The 23,327-nt window shown below is 39.9% G+C and overlaps 1 protein-coding gene across 10 annotated transcripts in view; it reads right to left on the bottom strand.

Annotated features, from left to right (window-relative positions):
• Positions 1-621: 621 nt before the first annotated feature.
• Positions 622-23,327, bottom strand: part of LOC110987494 (uncharacterized) — a 34,408-nt gene continuing 11,702 nt past the window's right edge. For 5 of the 10 annotated variants that reach the window (XM_087134719.1, XM_087134723.1, XM_087134724.1 and 2 more), the window contains 7 exons: positions 13,477-13,778; positions 7,977-8,073; positions 6,203-6,324; positions 5,674-5,774; positions 5,138-5,225; positions 1,766-4,264; positions 622-757 (listed from right to left, as the gene is read on the bottom strand). In XM_087134719.1, the coding sequence (XP_086990845.1) occupies positions 5,199-5,225; positions 5,674-5,774; positions 6,203-6,324; positions 7,977-8,073; positions 13,477-13,744 (615 nt within the window). In that variant the 5' untranslated portion in view covers positions 13,745-13,778 and the 3' untranslated portion in view covers positions 622-757; positions 1,766-4,264; positions 5,138-5,198. Of the gene's footprint in view, positions 758-1,751; positions 4,265-5,105; positions 5,226-5,673; positions 5,775-6,202; positions 6,325-7,252; positions 7,404-7,976; positions 8,074-13,476; positions 13,779-23,327 lie in introns of those variants that run through there. The other 5 variants (XM_087134726.1, XM_087134728.1, XM_087134727.1 and 2 more) reach the window with 4 other exon arrangements.

Here is a 23,327-nt window from a genome sequence, read left to right as displayed (position 1 = left end):
CGGAATTCTAGTCATTCAAAGGCAACAATAAATTTGTCTCACAGCAAAAAGTGCGAAAAATGCCGTTTCTTTTTAGGGATTTTTCTTCCAATCAGATTTTCACTGTTTCGTTAACCGGAGATCCGGGGCGTAACCTAACATTGCATGACGAAATCTTATTTTCCAGTCATATTTTAACCTCGACACGTTTTTCAAGAGCCTTTTTGCCAACTACATTCGATACTAAATTCCAAAACGAAGTATATTGTTTGTCTGTTCAGAATTCTGACTTATTTTCCCATGCTGGTAAGAGTGGACTCTGTCAAGTATACGATACAATGCACTTCAGGTCCCAGAAAACGGCCAATAGGGCCTCAGCTTGCATACGTAAAATAAGGTCGGTTACGTCAGTTACCGGAATTGACCACAATCAAATTCAGTTTGTGTTAAGGCGCTGAGCGAGTAAAGTTACAGCACTACTCGTGTTCGTGTTCCACAAATTAATTGCAACTTGATAACGCCCGGTCGCATTTTTGCTTTAACTTCGACAAATGGAGTAAAAAAGAAAGTAAACGGACCGGGCCTACGTCGAGGAAGATGGCTTAAAAGGCTACAAAATGCGTTTTCACATTTGATACTTACAGTCATTACACCTCTCTCGTTGAAACTGTTGAAAGTGGCACGGTTTGGATGCCCTCGCGGGAGATGTTTCGTGACGCAAGGTCAGAGCAGCAAGTGACGAAATGTTGCAAGCTTCCTCGGCGAGGCAAACGTCGATCTAGAAATGCGCATGTCCGGTTACCACGTGCAGGCAAAGGAATTTCAAAATTTGCATAAATGCCCGCCCTACAAAACACATTCTACTCGTATATCGCATGATGCCTTTGCAAATCACAACTGGACCAAATGCGGCGATCGGACGCAACAAATAATTGGGACAGCGTCAAAGAAAATCGTGCGTAACAAATGCTATTCATTCATTCTTAAGTTCGTCTAGGGGAACGTTGAGAGAACGTATCAAAGCCTGAACGGCATGAAGTATGCGCGTTCTTTTATTGCCGAAGTGGGGGCTTTAAATCAAACGAGCCTTTTGTTAGTTCTTTTAATTCAATTTGAATTCTCCACACTAAAGACACTCTTGATTCGGGGCAAGCTTTTGTTTGTTACATAAGAGACCCCTTGCACCAATACACTGTTTTCAATGGACAAGAAGGGCACAAATTTAAGGACTCTACATTTCAGAGACGGACGTCGCTCCGCAAAAGCTTGCCCCGAATCACGAGGTATAGCGCAGTATCTTAAGTCTAGGGAATTTGAATTATGTTGGTGTGCAATCAGATGACTCACTGTACCAACGTTTGGTCAAATTAAACTCTTAAACGATCTTTCTCGAACTCCTTGGTATTTTTTTAAGGCATCCAATAAAAGAAGCACTTGGCGAAGCCAGCAGTCGCAGATAAACGTTTATATGTGATCTAAATAAATATACAGGGCATTTTGCCTACAGTGGAATTATCCTACCGAAAAAGTGAACACATTAAACCTCTCTCTTTGCTAATATTACGAAACTAAGTTCTTCAAGATCCTGATTGAGACACTCCGAGAGAAAAAGAAAAAAACTGCGTGAACGTTTTGGAAAAGTAAAAGAACTGATTATTTTGTACACACGAGCGAATAACAATTAAAAAAATAAAACAAAACACAAAGGAAATAGGCAAATTCAAATAAATCAAATTAAAAATCAACAAACAGCACACACACCTGACAGAGACTACAGTTACAATACCTTTTATTGACATATTCTTCCCGAAATATGTTGCTGGTGTGGGTCAAGGGCAAGTCGATGAAATAAAAAAGAACAAGACATAAATAAGACAACCAAAATAAGACAACTATTTTAGCCTTATTATTGACCTACCAAAGGTGAGGGCGGAGGCAAAAGAGGCATTTTATTGATACAGAGAAAAACATTGGGGGTCCGTTTTATTTTCCTTCCTTCTGATGGTATATTCTAGAAAGGCCATTAAACATTGCGTGACAAAAGATTAAAATTTCATGGGCCCACCCCTCCCCCACAAAAAAATGTAGCTGTCCCCTTTCAAAAAAAGTGTGCCCCAAATCTGCCCATACCCAAGGTTTACGTTTCCAGCTCCTTGTGCATACTTTCCGAAGATGTACACAAAATATACATGACGCTAAATGTTAACAGAACGTGCACTTGGTGCTGGTAAATAAACCCCTTCACTATTTTTGGAGCAAAATAATACTGAGTAATCGAAATAAAGGTTTCACAACCTTTAGTTAGTTACATGTACTTTTAATTAAACTGTGTGCTGCTTAAAATAAAAGCTAAACAAAGGATAAGGAAATACCCATCACCAGTTAGTTAAAGAAATCATTAGACAGATTGTATGTAAAAATAAATGAACAACACAACAACATCATGATGTTCGTATACATAAATAAAGGGAAATAACCACTGGGTATAAGACCAGATGACCAAGGAGGCCATTCCACAGCATCATTGAGGGAAAATCACTCTGCCTTCTTCGGACTGCGATAAGACAATGACGTGCGGCACTGTCCTGTGACCAGCACAGACGTCTCAAGACATCATGGCCCAGTTGTACAGGTTGCTTGCGCTTAAGAACATAAGGGAAGATTTTATGTGCTTTTGACGGTGACACACTTAACCCCCACACTGGAAACAGGTGTTTACCTTTTATTATGACAGGCTAATAGCTTTTATTTATCTGTGATTATAGAGATCAATTGAGAGCTCATAAACTAAGCTTTCCCGTGCAACCGTACTTGAAATGTTCAGCTTCAGAAGTTCAGCGTACCAATCCATTACCAATCAATTACCAATCCATTTTGTATTGCTATTTTTTCATTTTTGATACACCTTAAAGATATAATTTTTGACATCATAAGTAAAACTGACCAACGCACAAATTTCTAATTAAGAAAAGTTTATGACAAAGAACCAGCTTCTTATTTCCTTCATGAATATGCCACACTCAAATATCGTGCACAAATAAGCATTGGGAAAATGTGGAAGCCATAAAGAGCTCTACGGCACAAGCACAGGAAACACACACCTGCAAAGGTTGGTGCATGGTGTTTGATGCAAGGGATGCCTGCAATTTCATCGAAGGCTTTCATAGCTACAATATGCAGCACGTTGGTAAACGTTCCTGGTTTTGCCACATTTTCACCACTATCAGTGATACTGCAATATTTTCAGCAATTTTCCAACCCGTACTCTTGCTTTTTTATGCATGAACATTTGTGCAAGAAACCAATGATGATGAAACATTCGACTGCTAGAGGTTGATCTCAATTTGGTGAGAGATTCCTTGACTCTGACTCACAAGTAGCCATACTGGCAGCACATTTTCCCTGCCGCTTAGAGGTAACTTTGTTGCCGTCAAAGATTTATACAGCTCCAAACTGGTACTTTATAACCTAAACAATTTCTCATGTGAATGGAGTAGAACAATTCATCCCTTAGACATCAGATTTTTAAGTTTGAGGTATCCACTTTGATCCCGGGAATTACTGTGAATGTGTTGTTCCTTTTTTTCTGAATTTGGCTCAACAGAAATTTTTCAAAAGGGAAAGAAAGTCAGAAATTTCACTGCACACAATAATTCATCATTTTGTTTCCATTCACGGGTCCAGACGATAATTGTTATAAGGGAAAGGAAGGCTCCAACTTCATACATGTAAGTCTGGTTTCAACCCCCCCCCAAAAAAATGGAAATACAATGCTAATGTGTGTACAGAACCAGATGGCAGCAAGGCTATGACTGATGGGCAGCATATTGTGTGCTATTCTGCAAAAAGGCAAGAGCAAGACAGATGTCAATACACAATATCCTCAGGATAATGGCATGCTTTACCCAGTGATACTTGCATGGGTTATGCACTGATGATGGAGTTAGGAAGGAGGTTTCAATCCGTGCAGAAAACATGCTGGACCCGTGCAATTTGGAGACAAGGGTGCACTTTCAAGAGACATAACATCCATTCAGTTTGAAGCTATTTCACCACATAGGACCCGTGTTTTCAGTGCTTGTGAGAAAGGACCTCTCGTCGTTTTTTAAAAGAGATGAAGGAAGGTAGAATGTGAACAAAATTGCAAGACTCAAGCGATGGCGAGCACCCCATATCAGCACCCTCCACATCGGAAGCACCGTCACACTGATTAGGCTGCTGGGTTGCATTCCCAAGGCAGGCTTCAGGAAACCTGACAATTCCCAAAGATTACTGTTGTATCAACCTAGAAAAACACAAGTGAAAAGAAGCAAATGTCAGATGCTAGGAAAGTAATCAAACAAGGTCACTTCTGTGACTGTTTACTGCAGTGTGTCAATGGCAAGTACGAAAGCCATAACCACTCAGAATTTGATTCCGACACACGCTAAGACGTAACCTTTTCGTACAAGATTTTCTCAGTCCAAACACTGCATGGTATCTTTGATAAGTGACAGTAGATTGCCTTTGATAAACCTTTGACACACAAATATGTAAGATTTGCTCCAATTTTCTTAATGACTCAAAGACTGTGGCTTATGATTCGTAGCATCGGGTCCTTTTATTTTCCTTTCATACAAAATAATACTGACAGCTTTGAATGGTGCAGTATAACTAACCTCTCCAGGTGATCCGTGGAATGTTTGATTTTCCTGAAGCAAAGCCGAGGAAAACTAGACAACTCCCTGGATCACCAACAGAGACTGGTTTATAACACCTCTCCCACAGATTCTCTTTAAATGTAATTGGTAACTGATTTATATACTAAAAACACAAATAAAAACTACGTCTTTTTGAACAAACAAAAAAACACTTTTCCAAACTACTTCTTCGCAAAATAATTGAACCAAACTCTTGTTGTGCAAGGTCTTTGCAATGCACGTAATTAGCTGTGTGCACCTCGGTATGCATTTGCACACAATGCCACAGGCAATGAGTACAGTTCTTTGGTAACTGTGGGTATAGTACCTCGGTTGAAACAGGTAGAGTTCTTTTGGACGGGAAATGCCAGATAGCAATAAAGTGAAAGCCACGTGACTGGTTCTTGGCCAATCAAGATAGAGAATCTGTGGAGGGTTTTGTCCAACCTTCTGATCGCATCCATCATAGCAAGCATTACCACTTTTTCTCTGCTCCAATTAGTTGAATTTCTGTGCTGTGTTTGCCCAACCCACTTCAGATTAAGGATGGCACGTATTCAGTGCAACCTATAGAAAAAAGGGTAAAACATATCTATCAATGGCACTACTCAGTTCAACTTACAGCAGAACTAGTTTTCAATGTCAGAAGATTTCTTGGCCCTTTAGACCAGTACATGATCATTAGTTGTTAGCAAGTAAACTTGATACATGGAATTGAGCCAAAAAGAACATGAGCAGGTTACATTATCTTACAAAATTTTGAACACTGAAATATTTTTAGGGTGAACAAAAAAATTGTGTTTGAAAACAAAATATTTTCTTTGGTACTGAAATAGTTTTAAAAGGAATTTACATTCAGTCATATTGATATTTTGTAAATTCACAATGCAAAGTACTTTGAAAAGGCTGACTTAAAAATAGACTGACAGCAAATTCAAAAGTACATGTAAAGTCTAAAAATTTTTCAATAAATAAACAATGAAACTCATGAAACAAAAACAACAGAGCTTCATACCAGGAATAACAGGCAGAGGTGGTGTCTTGACAACATCCTTGATAACTGCACATACATCTGGAACCAGCCCATCTCCCATGATGAAAAAATAATGTAGTATTCTGGAAAAAGGATTGGTTTCCAATAATAATACAAATTTCAGTATTCTAATTCATCCTTTGACATCCAACCACTCCCCCTGCAGAAAATCTGCACAATATGGAACACCATTGCTGAGCCCAAGGACTTGTCTTTAGTGTTCTGTGACGTGCATAATTATGTGGACACTGAGTTTTGATTGTTACCGGATTGATATGTTCAAGAAAGCCTCTCTGAGTGTGCCAAATGCAGGCTCTTTACTACTGAATAAATCACAGGTAATACTTGTGACTTTTCGGGTGCTCGATTTTAAGTGAAAAGTGGAATTAACCAATCTATACAGTAAAAGTAAATCACCTAGTTCCCAAAACCTCTCACAAACCCAGTACAACTGTGGTCTATCCAAGCATTATTTGATATGATTCACTTGGACTTCAAGCATTATCCTTACCATATCCGTGTACATGTAACTGATGATCAGTTCTTTCAAGGAGCTGCCCTGGAAGAGACAGTGCACTCACTCGCCCATGGAGTCCATGGCACACTGTGAGAGATACTTTCTTGGGTGAGTTTCTGTCCAAAAAAACAAATTCAAATAAGCTTCTTGTCATGGATTGCATGTCACAGACCAAATAAAAGCACAGGTGCAATGAACCTGAATAATCTTCCAACCACTTTTTACAGCCCATGATAATTAAATTTTAAGAGACAAAAAGTTACACAACTTACCAATGCAACTTTCAGCCTGTGCATATATGCGTTCTAGTGTTTTTAGAAATTTTATGAAAAGCTGCTGCTAAGTTCATAGTCAACTATTACACAGTTATTTTTGTGTGTTAACCATTTCTTAAGTTTGATCCTTACATGTACACTTGTTTCTCTGAATTTCAGAAACCTTGTCCACATATATAATTTTAATTGTAATTATAATTATATGATTTCTGCCACAAATATTGACTTTTGAAAAAAAAGATATAGCAGCCTAGATGTACTTTCAATATACAGCTAAAGTAGTTTTTGACTGAGAGTCATTTGAATAATACAGAACAGCGTCACGATAATGAACACAATATAACAATATAACAGCATTCATGCCAAATTCCCTGAAGCGATTACCAGTTACCCACAAATCCATTCCCCATTCAAATGGGGAGCAACCTGCCTCACAATCTTTTCGGAATGAGGATTTGGGGCAAACATTTCCAACGAAGAAATCAAGTTGAAAAGAAGTAACACTGAAATACATGTATGTGGATTTTCTTCAAGGTATTATCTTCTTCCATATCTCACCTTCGGGGTACTTTTCAGATATCCCTAAAAAATGCTGGATGGTCATGGTAGTATCCCTTTCTAACGTGAAGCTTTAAAGATGTATCGGGAACCATCAATTGAAAGCACAGAAAAACTATGTAATGAAGATTTCTTTAAGTTTAGTGGCAAAAAATAATCTGCCGGCATGTGTACTTTCCACTGTAATTTTTTACAGGGTAAAAATCTTTACCTTTGTAGTGATAACCAGCAAGAGTTTCCACATCAGCGTTGCCCGTACTGCCTCCAGGTACTCAGTGGCTGGTCTACACAGCCACCCATTCACTCATTATACATGTGCCTATGAACAGTGCAGATCATGACACGTGCTGACAGTAGCCCCTCTGAAAGTAAAATTGTCCTTAACTTTCACGCCATTATCACCAGTCCTTTGCATGTTTCTTCTAAGTGAAGCAAAGTTTCCATGTTCAGTAAATGTACACAGAAAATTCAGGAGCCAAGAGGTACATGTTTGTTCAGTATACCTGTCTGTTATAGCAGTGTTGATTATGCATGTACCAACACTGAATTGTATTACTTCCAGTAATCTTGTATTTTTCAACACTCTGGGACACAGCCAAGAAGCAATATTTGCTACCAAAAGAGGCCAACAACAGTGGCTAAATTCAAGTTCAGCATATGATGTACGCCCATACACTTCTCAGACTTTGTGTCCAGGCACTGATAAAACATCAGCCAGAGCTGATCAGACAGGGCAACCGCTGTGGCTTATCATCCCCATCAGATATGTCTACATATACAGATAACCTGACCCTATTTTCATATGTCCTCTTACATGAAGAGACTCAAGACAGTCTGTGTACTTGCACATCCCATTACTTACTGGACAATATGTAATGCCATTATCCAAGACTTCAGGACATTCAAGCAGAAGAAATAGCCATTGACATCTTTACCTGATGCAGCCGTTAGGGCAGATGCAGGAGAAACTCAGGTTCTTATCCATGAGGCATGTTCCAGCATTCTGTCGGGGTTGTGCTACACATAAACATGCTGTGGTGAAAGAACACAAGACAAGGTGTATTTGAATAGACTCATACATGTAGACTTAAGCACACATTAAAGTGGTGAAGGAACACAAGACAATGTGTGTTTGAATAGACTCATAGACTCCAGCACACATTAAAGTGGTGAAGGAACACAAGACAATGTGTATTTGAATAGACTCATAGACTCAAGCACACATTAAATAAACTGTATGAAAAATCAGTCAGAAAATATAATCTAGTTCATGCCTGAAGTGATGGGAGTGTGGAACTGGCTCAGACTATATCTATACACATATGATCCCTCATATTTCTGTTGTAAACCTCCAATGAATATTTATTCGGTCTGAGATCTTTCAAGATACGGAAAGTGTCAGTACATGTATTTTCAAAATAAATTCCAACCCTCTTCAACCCATCCCTACCAAACCCCCCACAACCGGCTGTCACTGACCAAGCCCACACATCCTCGACTGGGCTCAGGTTTTAGGTTCACATATTACCATACCATAAGTACATGTAGTTACATACATGCACATGGGGAGAGAAAACTGTAATGGTAGTATTTGTAATAGTTACAGTAATAAGGAGGTCAGACAAGAAGTCAAAACCTGTACTGGGTCTACTTACAGCAAAAAAAGGATTTTATTTTATACAAATCATATTTAATTGAATAGGAATATTAAGGAGTGGATGTTAAAATACAAAATTAATGAATTTGCAATCTGATAATATCAATAAATTACAGTGATTTTTAAAAGTGTTATTGACAACTTAGCTTGACAGTTCCATGTACATCCTCCTCGTTACCAGTAACATCAATTGCATACTTGTTTTATAATTCCTTTTGCAAGCTACACTTGACGCCAATGGACAGAATGATCAACTTCAGTTCTATAGTATGATAGGGGTCCCTGGTATCTACAATTCCGGACAGACTTGTTGGAACACTTGGCAATAGCCATACAATCTCCAGCCCCCTCTCCCACTCCCCCGGTCAATGTTGTCCAGCTGGAACACAGACCGTGCCCACAGACCCAACACTGAAAAGGGGGTCTGGAAGCCAACCGAGATTTGTCCAGGATTGTAACAGTTGAAGATGTGGCAAACTTGAAACTTTGTTGAGATGAAGCTTGTTTGATGACCTAGTGTCATAACTATGGGTATCATCATTCCTTACAAAAGGAACTTTTACATTCAGAGGCAGAGACTATTTCAAAGTTATACATTAGAGCACACAAATGCCATTTATAAAGATAACATACAGATAAAATTGAATTTAACAATACGGTTTTCAGATGCTGGTCGGCCGAAACCCCCTTTGGGGCCCGGGGAGAAAGGGTGCTTAATCTAACAGTGAAAGACTGACTAATAATGTTGTTGATTGGCCGGAAGGTTGGCTAACAACCAATTTAGGTCAGTTTGCCTGACCCCACGGACCACTTCCTGGTCCACAAGTTAAGGGAAGGCCTCCACAGAGAATCCCACAAAACCGATGTTCGGTACCCAGTCACGACAGACCTCCTGTTGATGAGATAGTGGGGGCCTAGCATCCTCAGAATTTGAAGCCGCTCTTTTTAACGCAGCATTTCAGCTAGCCTTGTTTGGCTTTCTGCGGGTGGGGGAATTTACAGTCCCGTCCAAATCTAGTGATTGTTCCCGCATAGTGGCCTTACGTGATATTCAGTTTGAAAATGCGGCCTGTTCACTTATGATCGTAACCCTAAGATTTTCCAAAACGGACCAAAAAGAAGGCAAAATGGAAAAGTAAGGCTTCATACTGACTGAAACAGACTGATTGCAAGGCTGGGACAATACGGCAGAGAACATCCAATGTAATAGGACAGCGTGCATCCCGACGGCTGTTACACTGCCGACAGCCAACCAATAAGCATTTGAAAACAAAGTGTTGGGTTATATCCGAAAATTATACAGGCGTAATGTGGAAGCAATAACAGATACATACAAAGCTATGGTAGTGAGAGAATAATTATTGACAGACCAAAATGCAATAAACTGTACCAGCTGTTGAGGTGAAGGGTGAGAACCAATACAATTAAGGCCATGGCGCAAACTGAACTATGGGAAAATTGCCAGGTACGCTGATAAACCGAATGAGTATGGGGGAGGCAAAAGAATCTACTAAAAGACCAAGAATTTCTAACATTGGGGTCTGCTCCTGGCGCTAGCTGCCAGAATCTGTACATCTGAAAGCAAGAGAGAGCATTGGCAATGCCGTTATCAATTCCAGGAACATGACGCACCTTGAAATGAATATTCAGATCCAAACAACGGATCACAAGCGAACAGACCCATTTCATAATCCTAGGGCAGTGACAAGTTTGACGATTGATTTGTAGCCAATACTACTTCATTATCTGTCCAGAAAACCACGCATCTACATCTATTTCTCAAATCTGGTTCCCACAAGTGCAGCTCCAGCACAATGGGAAAAAGTTCAAGGAAAGCAACAGAAAACCACAGGGAACGGATTGACAAGGGCCATCTGCCGTGAGTCTAATGACCATGAAAAAAATGCACCAAAACCTATATCGGCTAAAGCATCAGTGTACAGCCGTAAGGTGTGACTGGACTGCCAGACTTGGGTAGGGAACATGACCGAGCCATTGAAATGGACCAAGAACTGTTGCCATGCCAACAGATTGGTTTATGCTCCAGAAGAAAAGCGGATACAATGATGTGGCTTCTAACCGCCCAAGGTTACATGTACATGTAAATCAAACAAATGCACAGCCTTGGCAAACAGCTTTACAGATGAAATTTAAACCTCCTAGCAAAGACTCAGTGCAGGTCCCTGAGAATAATTTTTGGTTTAGATAATGCATTATTCAACTTCTCTAGTATGGACGTGATTTTCACGGGTAGAACTTGAATTTTCTGAGCAATAGGGTCGATTGCCAGCCCTAGGAAAGTGATGTTATTAGCCGGACCAACCGTTCTGTCTGACACTAAGGGAACTCCAAACTCCTTACAGACTACCATAAAAGAACTGAGAGCACGAGCGCAGTCACTGGAATTGGCACTTCCCACAAAAAGAAATTGTCGAGGTAGTGAATGATATCATCAGCCATTGCCACTTTGCTGGTACAGTACATTCCTTGAAATGTGCTAAAATGTTCATATGTCACACACGATATGGAACAACCCATGGGCATACATTTGTTGCAGTACGGATAGTATGACCATCGAAGAAGAAGCCTAACAGGTTGAAATCATCTGGGTGAACTGGCAGCGAGTAAAAAGCCGACTTAATGTCAGATTTAGCCATAAGGGCACCAGTGCCTAAACTTAAGACCAACCCTATCGCGTCATCAAAACTCGAGTAATTGTAATTGTAATTAACAATGGTACGAGACGGGTCAATGTGATCATTAACGGAATCACCCGACGGGGAGGAAAGATTGTGTATCAAGCGAAATTCACCCGCCATTTGCTTCGGGACTAGACCAACTGGAGAATAGCGCAAGTCAGGCAATGGGGGGCTAGAAAAAGGACCAGCAATGCGGCCCAACTAAATCTCCCTGATAATATTATTGTGCAATACAGCCTTGTGTTCATGGGCGGACTTGAAATTGCCAGCCGAACTAGAGTGTACTCTCAGACCAGAATAGCCTGAACGAAAGACGAAAGTGAAACCATAGATCAGGGGTTGGTAGTTGATGCGTTGGCTGCCCCTTGAGCACTGCCAGCGCGTACATGTAGGGAGCTACCGTGGCAATTACTGGCTGAGTGGCCAGTGGACATGCGCACGGAACATTTGTGGACACATAGACACGGGAACCGGAAACATAGACTGCGGTTGAAGTCGAAACAGATTCCACGAGCAGTGCCTCACTGTTCCTGCTGAGAGGATGTATGACCCAGTTGTGGAATGGCTGTTGGGAGGACTTAAGGGGGTAGGTACGAAAAAAGTTTTATGAGGGACCACCCACTAGTGTTGGCCACAATTCAGCATCGATGCTGGCCAAGGGACGAGCAGGAATTCACGTTTGGTGAAGATGGAACTGGATATCATAATTGCGCCAGCCGGAACCCGTGCAACGGAAGGCTGCAGATCGGACTTTATCGGCACATTTCAGTAATTGTCACAGAGCTGCCAAGTTCTTTCGGAGCATTTCAGTAATCTCAACTCTAAAAACCAGTAATTTTCAGAGGAAATCAGTAATGTCTTTTGCAGAGCCGATCGGCTACGAAAATACTACTTTTATTTGATGCGCAATGTACAACACAGCATGTTTACATTGTAAATGAAGTATGGGAGTTTTCAGTATGTGGAAAGTAATATTTTAATGAAAAACAGTTTTGAATTATATTTGCTTTGCATGCCAAATTATAAATCAAATGTACAGCCTTTGATGATGTGTGTACTTCCACAGGGCACCTGCAGCATAGGCATAGAAACCAATGTTCGCAATACAGGTAATCCAAATTCTTATTATAATATGTGCATACCGGTACATGCTCGGTAAAAAACTGCACCATCAACACCTCAGCTCGAATGGTACCATTGTCTTTAGGGCGGAAAAATGTTGCTACATGTATGTCCTGATTCCCTTCCCTATCATCCTCACCTGCCCAATTTTTCACTGACTTGATATGTAGTTTGACGTCATTTGATCCCCCTATCCGATTGAGAAATCGCTGGAGCACAGCGTACATCACGCAAAATTTTCACCTATTGAAGATGCCGCGATACATGGCCATTTCTTGTGGTATGCTTCTCTAAACGTCCTCAGCTTTTTCATACGTTTAGCCTTAGAAGCCATTTCTTTTCCAAGAAAGAACGGCAAAGTCAGGGCGGTCCTAGAAATGCCTGAGCAAGTACAGTGGTGTGGTGTTGTCATGCATGACGCCTCACACGCGCGCCATGATTGTTGCAGAAATGGGTATCACACCAATTCGGACCCGTAATGACAATCAATTTCTGTCCCAATTACGGAAAATCCATACCACTTGGCAGCTCTGTTGTCTGGTGCAGTCAGGATGGCAAATCAAGTAAATGGATGCAAAAACCAAGAAGGCAGACATGGCAGAAGTCCATTGCTCAGTGGACATGATGCGAACGTGCTGAGCTGGGGGGCGAATTTGCAAGGTGGGTGATTCAGGCAAACTGATCATAAGTATAAGACTTAAAGGTTTTCATGGTGAAAGAAACTAGATCTATAGTAAAGATTGCGGTAACACCATGTATTTATCTCTTCTTTGAGTATATGTGGTTCTGAGAAGAACCGGGGAATAACTCGACGTTTCGAACAGTGTACTCTGTCCGTCTTCAGGAGACTGATCATAAGTTCACAGTCTTGAGAATGAGTATTACCAAACCCAGTATGAGTTGGCCGTAGTAAAGAACCAAATTTGACAAAAAGATTACAGGGAACATCTGACTCACCAAGCCCCGAAGTCACAGGCAGTACAGCGGCAGCACTTTGCGGTCCTCCGGGTGGGAGAGATCCATCTACAGCACCAGTAGGGATTGCAAATGATGGTGTGGCTGCTGCCGGTATACTTTTCTCTAGTCCAACCGAACGTGGGGTTGCCTCAGAAGTATCTCCACGACTTTGTGTAGGCTTGCCGGTAGCAGAGCGAGGCCTTCCGTGCAGTTTCCTACCCTCAGAAGACCAAGAAGTTGCTGCCACTCTCTTCCCAGACTTAGGCATCTTGCAGTGACCAGAGATGGTGTTTAACGAAAGACTGAAATCAAAATTGGCAGAGAAACGTGCAACTTGATCATGTGTTTACATTTGATCATGCCTGCTGTGTAAAACACGCACTAAAACTTGGATACCAGACAGTTTACTCCATCCTAATTGGTCATGAGTCTGTGTGTGACGCAACACGCAGAATGCGCCAGGCACGTGCAAAGTCTATTTACTTCTATTCTATTGGACAATTTTCAAAAGGAATATACCCTAAAATAGATGGGGGTGTTTGGAAAAATAAAAGTGAAGTTTTAGAAAAAATTGTTGGAAATCCATCATATGTTGACTTCTTTTGACTCTCTGAATAAAAAGGTATTTATAAATGGGAATAAATATGTGCTTGGCTGGTCTTCAACGTTAGTTTAATAAATTTATTCCCTGAACAATGCTCAAAAAATATCCTTTTAAACAATCTCCCACTTGGCATCCCAAATCAACCTCATCTGTGACATCGGATTGAGAAGAATATTGGGAAGCCATCAAATTTAAACTCACCCACATTGGGCTAAGACACTGACTAAAAACATGTTCAGGCAAAAACTACCCCCCATTAAAAAACAAAAAAGGGGACATCGTAGTTAACCATGTGATAAACAACACAAATTACACTGTACTAAAACAACTCAATCAAAAAACCACTCACTACTACATCAAAGATTTTCTGGAACTCAATTCTCGACCACAACTGTTTCCATTTCAGAAAAGTATTTCCTCCAATGGCCCAACAGCATGCCCTGAAATATGTGACATCACCCAGCATGACTTCTAAAACAAAATACTCCAAAAAAAAAAACCAGAAAAAAAGTCTCACATGGTGGTGCTACAGAGACAATATACTGGTCATCTGTAACCAAATTCTTGACCAATTCCTAATTTTGTCGCAAACATCAACAAGATCCAACCAACTTTGTAATTCACAAATGAAGCTCTCCGAGACATCTACCTACTATCTCCGAAATATTTGTGAAACCTCCATTCTTTACTTTCAGGAAAGTACTTTCATGAATTCACACAAGTTGAATAGCAAAATTTTGCTGGAAGTCTTTCATCAGATTCACTTCGCTTTCACCTTTGCCTGAAGTATGAGCCAGCCTTAAATGAGGCCAAATGGCTGGACTTAAAACCCGAAACCCCTAGAGTGTATGTAAAATCATATTGAAATTGGAGGATTTGGGACTGTTTAAAACACAGTAAAATAAAATCTCCTTTACTGGTATGACATCCCATCAAAAGCATCACCTTTATGTGAATTAGCATTGATTCCTTCAAAATCATCTGTATGCAACTGATTAAGCGTTATCACTACTGGGCACAAAAGCATATTAATCTTGCTGACAGAAGAATTTGAAAACTAATCTTCCGCTCGCATCACCCAATCACATCCAACAAACATCACAATTTGAAAACGAATCTTCTGCTCGCATCCCCCAATCACATCCAACAAACATCACTAACTTTTGGTTATAAATATATTCTTTTTATGCTTGCCCATTTCACCCCCTTACCAGACCACTGGCCTAGACTATTTATTATTCAATCAGTAAGCTTCACAAGTCACCAGACAGTGTCACTGAATGGGATAGTGTCATCCTCTTTACACATGACTCACACTTTTCTTATTTTGAAGTTGATTGATACAGTCATGAACTTCTTCCTGTGTTATTGGGCTTTAAAATACGGAAAGTTGAGATATTTCACATGGTCAGAAGTGTATCTTGAAAGCCAACTGTTGTCCAAAGTTTTAAAACAATCACTAAAATGCTTATTAATCATCTGAGGGACGGCAGTATCAGAATTATTTATATGAACAACTGACTGGGTTAGGTATTTTCACACTTTCAGTTCAATATTTATTGATGAATGATTTCACAGGTTATTTTTTTTATATTGGATATTTCTTGCTCAAAAGATAAGATAATGTATTTTCTTGAAAGCTCTAATTAAATAATAATAATAATAATTGACATTTATAAAGCACCCAATCCATCAGGCTGCTCCCAGGCGCTGTACATCAAAATATAGATAAATAAATATGACCTACATGTACCATAATCAAAATCAATACTAAGAAACTAAAAATGCTTGTTAAAAAGGTGCGTCTTCAGCCCGGTCTTAAAACTCTCCACATTCCTAGACTCTCTAAGATGAACTTCAAGCTGGTTCCAGAGACCGGGACCAGCCACAAAAAAATCCTCTCGCCAGCAGAAGACAGCCTAGTTTTTGGAAGAGTAAGCCTAGGCAAGTCCAGTGCGGAACGAGTGAATCGACTAGAAAACCTAACATCAAGCAAATCACTTAAATAACTTGGAGCGCTGTCGTGGAGACATTTAAAGACCAGGAGACAAGCTTTAAAAATTACCCTATATTTTACTGGCAACCAATGTAATTGCATCAGCGCAGGAATAATGGCGTCAAATTTCTTGCCATTAGTGAGTGACCTTGTTGCAGCATTCTGGACTCTCTGCAAAGGAGCAAGGGCTGATGCCGATAGACCTATTAAAACAGAGTTACAATAGTCTGTGCAAGACGTAACAAGTGCATGAATAATCTGCTCCGTGGCTGATTGACCCAAATAACGTTTAATTTTGCTTATATTGTACAGGTGATACATTGCAGTGCGAGAGACATTCTTGATGTGGGATTGCATATTCATTTTGTTGTCAAAATTCATAAGAGTTCTAGGAATTTTGCTCAACGACATATGCGATCCAATGATAAGCAGATCTGTCTTATCATTATTTAGCTTCAAAAAATTAATCGCCATCCAACATTTGATGTCGTCACAGCATTTTTCCAAAACTGACACTTGTTGCTGTGTGTTACTGGCAGTTGGTTGAGCTGACAAATACAACTGAGTGTCATCTGCATAAAAATGACAACTCAGTCCACGATGCCTAATAACATCCCCTAATGGCAACATACACAAATTGAATAAAAGTGGTCCGAGTACAGAGCCCTGGGGGACACCATACATGTACCTAGGTGTATAGGTGTCACTCATGGTTCCCACATCCAATCCACTTAAGACCGAATCTGAACTCTTTGTAAACGGTCTCTAAGGTAAGAAGAAAACCAATCGAAGGTATTTTGTGAGACTCCTACATGTGTCCTTAATCGATGAAGCAAAATGTCATGATCAAGCGTATCAGACACACGACTTAAATCAAGAAATACCAGAATGGAGGCTTTGCCCTCATCCATATTTTTCAAAATATCATTTTGAATGCGGGCAAGAGCCGTTTCCGTCCCATTGTGGCAATTGTATGCCAATTGAAAAGGTTCATGCAACATGAACCTGGTCATATGATTAGTAAGTTGTTGCGCAACCACCTTCTCAAGATCCTTGGAGACAAACGGTAAATTGGCAACTGGACGATAGTTCTCAAGCAGCTTGGCTTGATCAGCCTTGAGGTTCCGAGATTTTGGAATGGGAGTAACAGTAGACATCTTAAAATCATTTGGAAAAACTGCAAGCTTAATAGAAGAATTAACAAGAGATGTGATTATAGGGCAAATTTCAGGCAGACAGCATTTTAAAAGTGCAGTCAGTATCAGGTCAGCACCACAAGATTTTGGAGGACACTCGTGTACGATTTGCTGGATCTGTGCACAAATGGTGGAGCCTAAATTAAGCTTACATCCTTCAGGAAGAATTGAATCTTGAATATAAAAATCTCCTTGATCCACACTACTCATACGTCATAAGTTGCTGATCTTATCTTGAAAGAAATTTGCGAATCAATTTGCCAATTCGACTTCAGACTTATGAGTAGGAAATGTAGGAACTGACTTACGGCATAACAAATTATCAATCACACAAAAAATCTGATGACAATCACCCCTGCTTTCATGGATTAAGTTTGATAATAATATACTTTCGCATCTTTGATCATCTTCACGTGATTACATTGCATTTTATATATCGCCCTGTCAACAGTGAGTCAAGTACATCGCCAGCGACGCTCCAGTTTTTTACGCTTAATTTTCTCCTTCCTAATGAATGGTCTCAGTAAACCATGGTGTATTCGACCGTATAGTAAGAACCTTCGATTGAGCAGGAGACATGCTTGTCAAGAATCAACCTTAATTCGAAATTGTAAAAAGCTGCGAATACGTTGGGGTCGGGTAATGAAGTTTCGTCCAAAAACTTTGAAAATGCAGAACAAAGAATGTCTCAACAAAAATGTTCACAGTCTATGTTTTTAAGCCTCCTAAATGCCACAGATCTCTGCAGTCTCACAGGCTTACTGATTTCTAAAGAACACATTATCAGTGAATGATCAGAAATAGCAGGATCAAAACATCTACAGATTTGATAATGTCCATAGATGGACGAGTAAAAATAAGATCCAAAACATGACCTTTAATATGGGTTGGGGATACTACATGTTGAATCAAATTACAAGAATCGAGAAAATTCATAAAACAAATTGTATCATGTGCTTGAGGATGATCCATGTGAATATTAAAGTCTCCAACTATCACAAAATCAGATGATTTTGACATGAACTGTTCAAAGACTTGAAAAAAATCAAATAAGAAGGTAGTGATTGCTACATTTGGAGCCCAATAACAACCATCAACAAGAAACGTTTATCATGACAGTCGACATCGACCACAATGTGTTCAAAAGATGATCCAGCGTCAGTGGATGGAGTGGTACATGTATGTATTCTCATTCCGGACTTATACAATACTCCTACACCACCACCAGCTCTACCTTGACTAGATTTATGGCGAAACTGGTAATCGTCAGCTGTTAACTGTGACACCGTAGTAATGTCTCCTTCTTTAATCCATGTCTCACTAACAGCAAGCACATCAATGTCTTGATCAGCCAGCAATTCAAGAATGCCAGTTGTTTTGTTACATACAGATCTTGCATTCAAACTACAAACCCGCAAATTTCCTCTGGATGGAGTGCAACTCGAAGCTGATGCCAGTTTAATGGAAATTAAATTACCTGTCTGGGGTGGTCGGCAATATGACAAATGCCATGAATTGAATTGCGTACGCATTACAATAACCAGATTTACAATAGTTCATTTGTTTTTATATCTGTTTATTTAAGTTAATTGATCTAGGTTTCAAAGAAATAGTTTATAAAGTCCATTTGTCTTTCTTATAGATTTTAGTAGGCCTTTAGTAATCTAGGGATTTTCAGGTAGTTTATTATTATGTCTACACTTTGTATTAGGCATGCATTAATCAATGAGATGAGTTTACTTATTTGGAAGAGAATTGTGAATACTGCAAATTTACTCCATCACCAGCAGCAACCGAATCCCAGTCAACTTAACTAATTCATCTTTCAGTACAGCAACATGTCCGGCTGAAGTGCAGTATTTCTTTTCAATGTGTACATGTAGGTTTCTGCTTAGTTTAAGCAAAGTCAAAGCCAAAGAGAATAACTGGAAGGAGTTCATTGAAGTCCAATAGAACAATGAAATTGGAGGATGGTTCAGTGTAGTTTGTGAAGATATCATCAATCAATGTTGCTGATTTGTGAGTTATTCATCATTAGTTAAAGCTTGAGTTTAACTATAAAGAAGATCAATGTTAAAGTCCCCCGTCGACCAGCATTTCATCGATTCAGCTGAGCATTTGTCCAGCACCAAAGCAGCTGTGATTCTCTGCATGGGTTCTTCCTCTGGCTTCAAACTGGGTTAAAGGGGATGGGCCATGTAGGGTTAAATTGATGTTATATGATATTTTTCAACCGTCTTAAAAACAGTAAGCGGGATTAAACCCTCTTTTATGTCATTAAATCAGCAAAACTTGGTGTTTTCTGTGTGCTGTTTTCAGTCTCTGCCTGGGCTCTTCACACAAATTTATCAAATTCCGCCAATGAGGGCAGCAGACAAATCTTGGCAAAAATGTTTTGATGATGCATACCATAGATAGGTTTGCCACTTACTATAGCACCAAGTTACTGGGATTTCACTCAGATTAACCTGGATTTTGGAATCCAAGGAGTGAAAGTGTGGATGTGTTCTCAGTTAACTAGTCACATGGACTCAACTGGTTAGCTCCTCCCATCCATCTTATTTCAAGAGTACATGTACTTTTCCATATGAAGTATACAAAAGCTTCTGGAACTTTCATTGGCCACTTTTATTCCCAGACGGACAAACTCTGCTAGAGGGAGATGTACAGATACAGGAAATCCCGGTATTTTCATGGTATGTTTATAAGCGGCAGGGGTATTAATGAACAGTTCATTAGCCAGATAACCAGGAGTGCTATGTTTGCAATCAGATTGCAGGTGGGATGATGTATGAAGTGCAGATAAATGGTTTTAGCGGACCAAATTCCTCAAAAGCTGATTGAGAGAATTATGGAAGGGTGGTATCGACCACGGCATTTGCCCAATTGCCAGGAAACAAACGTGCAGTCAGATAGCAGCTGCAATATGTCAGGGCATTTGTGTATGATTTGTTAGCAAACATTGTCCAAAGAGGGCAAAATCCTGTGCTCATTATTTAAATTATGGACTTAAATACATTTCTAACAGTCATTACCTTTAATTTTCAGGTAATATTTCAGAGAGGGCTATGGGTACATAAGGACATGAGATGAAACAGGATGACGACTTAACATCTGGGCTACCAGACGTAGACGCAGAGCTGAGTCTACTCTTAAGCAGTATGGAGAAGGTTTTCATAGTTTCTATACATGGCAAATCAAACTAGCAGTAGAGCCGAACTACTTACCCCTATACATAAGTCATACCCGTCATACTTCTTCACCTATTTCCAAAGCCAGTTCAGCCATTGCTTGGACGCATAATTTGGCAGGTGTATCTGATCCATGCTCTTTACTTTTAGTGAAACAAGTCATAGAGGGTCTCTGAAGAAAATTTGCCAGTCCAGTCTCAAAAAAGAGCCCATCTCAGCCGAGATACTAATTAAGATGTACAATTATTACTGTACAGACTTACATGTGTATCAGTCAATCATCTTCTGTTAATATGTGTTTAGTCACATTTACAGGTTTCCTCCGATTTGATGAGCTTTGACATATTAAAACAAGCCATTTGACTTTGATTATATTTATGTTTTGATTTTCATTCCATCCAGTAAAATGGATTTTTACAGAAGTGGTAGCCATGAGGTAATCGCCAGACTTTCTCTTTCCGTCTGTCTGGTAGGGATGCTAGAGAAATATCTGAAATTAGCTCAGTTGCCCAACAAAGATTCCTGTATAGGCTATTCAGAAACTTAACAGCTATAAAACGAGGTTACAAGTTACCGTACAAAGCATTAATCAACCAATGTATCATTCCAGAGTTTGTGGGGTCATGATGGAGGTACTCAAGCCAATAGTTGGTGATGTCTCCAAATACTGTGTTCATAGTCTAAAATCAGGAGGTGCTAGAGAGGCTGCAACAGCAGCTGTTGAAGGCAGGCTGTTTAAAAGGCACGGGAGATCTCAGTCAGCCAAAGGTGGATTTGTGAAAGAAGACTTCTCCAAGTCTAAAGCCATGTTCCCATTGGACTTTATTTGGCCAACTTACCACCACTTTCCTGTTGATTTACAAAATTAAATCCAACGGAAACACACAAAAAATTAATGTCCCTGTCAACTTACCGCAATCGTGATGTAAAAATAACAGGCTGAAAAGGGTCACGGAAGATTTCTGCACAGCCATAGTAAGTTAGCAGGGGCACAAAAAAGTCCACTGGGAATAGTTCCCATACAATGTAGATTGGCCATGACCACGCTAAACCTACGAACCAGTATACCCAGCAAGAAATGAGACCGAGGGATACCCCCCCCAACATGTCCAATCCCTATACACATTCCAGACTATTTTTACTTAACACATCCCCCAAGATGTCTGAAAGGAATTCCCCAGATTCCTGCGAGACAATGACCAACACAAAGCAGGGGGTTCTCTCCATCTCATACCTTGCTGCATATGCGAACCAGACTACTGCCTACACAGAGATTGTAATTGTGCCCCGTACTATGTTGTTGTTCTTGATGTCTTTACATGACAAGTTTTATTGTCTTCCCCAGGGTACTTTAAGCTGCACAGATGGCTACTGCATAGCACATGCCCGAGACAGGCTTTTTGTTCATTGTTTGGTAATGGTACATGTAGTTCTTTTTAGATGTTTCTTTTGTATATCGAGCGTTACATTGCACCAGAAACACTCCCAGGATCACTTTGTTTGGGGCAGTTGGATTTTGAAACCCTGAGAATGGGAGTTGTATGAGGAAAATGGGTGCAGAGACAGGTTGAGGAGCGTTGGGTTGGGTTATGCTACCACCGTAGCCAACAGGTGTGTAGAATCTGCCACCGCAGGTTACAAGTAAAAGGGTAGACATAAGTGATACCCAACTAGAGTGTACCACAAGTTATTTTTCTCCTGTGACGACACCTCTGACCAGTCTTCACAGAAGTTATACCTGAAGCTACATGTAGAGCCAAATGCCTAGACGGAATTACCTTAAGTTCAATTCTTTAAAGTTTGCTCATTGTCCTAGTCATTGTTGATGTAACATACGCATTTATTGGAATATTGTATTTTGGCCACTATTTGATGTTTATTTTAGGCCAAATCTATTTGCAAGATGTGTTCCCATACATTATATTTGTAGATGACATGTTTGGAGGGTACAGACCCACAATAGCAGCGAGCCAACATGAGTTCAGTTGCTGAGTTGGTCCCTATACAGAGTACTGTCCGAAACACAGGCCATACACGTCATAATGCAGGACGTCCACTGCTGCCTGGGGCTCTCGAAGGTCATATTGGTACACATTTCCTGCATCCACTCGCCATTCAGTTTGATGCCTTTCAATTACTGCTTTATCATTTTGCTATTTGAGTACGGAATTTGATTTGATATTGATTTTGCTTGCTGTTAGCGTGATCAAAGTAGTGACGAAAAAACTATCCGTTGTTTGAATTATTTTGAATTGATTGGAGTGAGTTTTCTGCGAGATATTGATTTGCTTCCGATAGTTTTTTATTTACTTTGCAAGTGTCTTGAAGTCTTTAAGTTGATTTGGTTTACATTTCTGTTTAATTAAGTTTGAGCTTAATTATGCTCTTTGTCTTATGTATGATTCGTTGATTTAATCAAGTTAAGTCGCTAACCTTTCATTTTATTTATTTGTATATACACGTACAGTAAAAAGTCTTTTTTCTATTACGTTGCAATATATCTTGAAGAACCGTTACCGAATAGCCCTCTTGTGTTTCATTTCAAGTATGTGCAGCAACTCTAAACTCTTTCTGTGGGACCTGGGTGACATTGAAATTGGAGGATGGTTCAGTGTAGTTTGTGAAGATATCATCAATCAATGTTGCTGATTTGTGAGTTATTCATCATTAGTTAAAGCTTGAGTTTAACTATAAAGAAGATCAATGTTAAAGTCCCCCGTCGACCAGCATTTCATCGATTCAGCTGAGCATTTGTCCAGCACCAAAGCAGCTGTGATTCTCTGCATGGGTTCTTCCTCTGGCTTCAAACTGGGTTAAAGGGGATGAGAAAGTCGCTGTAACGTGACAGCTTCAGCAATTACTGG

The sequence above is a fragment of the Acanthaster planci genome, linkage group LG03, assembly GCF_054643075.1.
Source record: "Acanthaster planci isolate LZ-2023a linkage group LG03, COTS_SCS, whole genome shotgun sequence".
In the NCBI taxonomy this organism is placed as follows: domain Eukaryota; kingdom Metazoa; phylum Echinodermata; class Asteroidea; order Valvatida; family Acanthasteridae; genus Acanthaster; species Acanthaster planci.
Note: the sequence above shows the minus strand (reverse complement) of the source record. Positions and strands in the feature narration are given on the sequence as shown.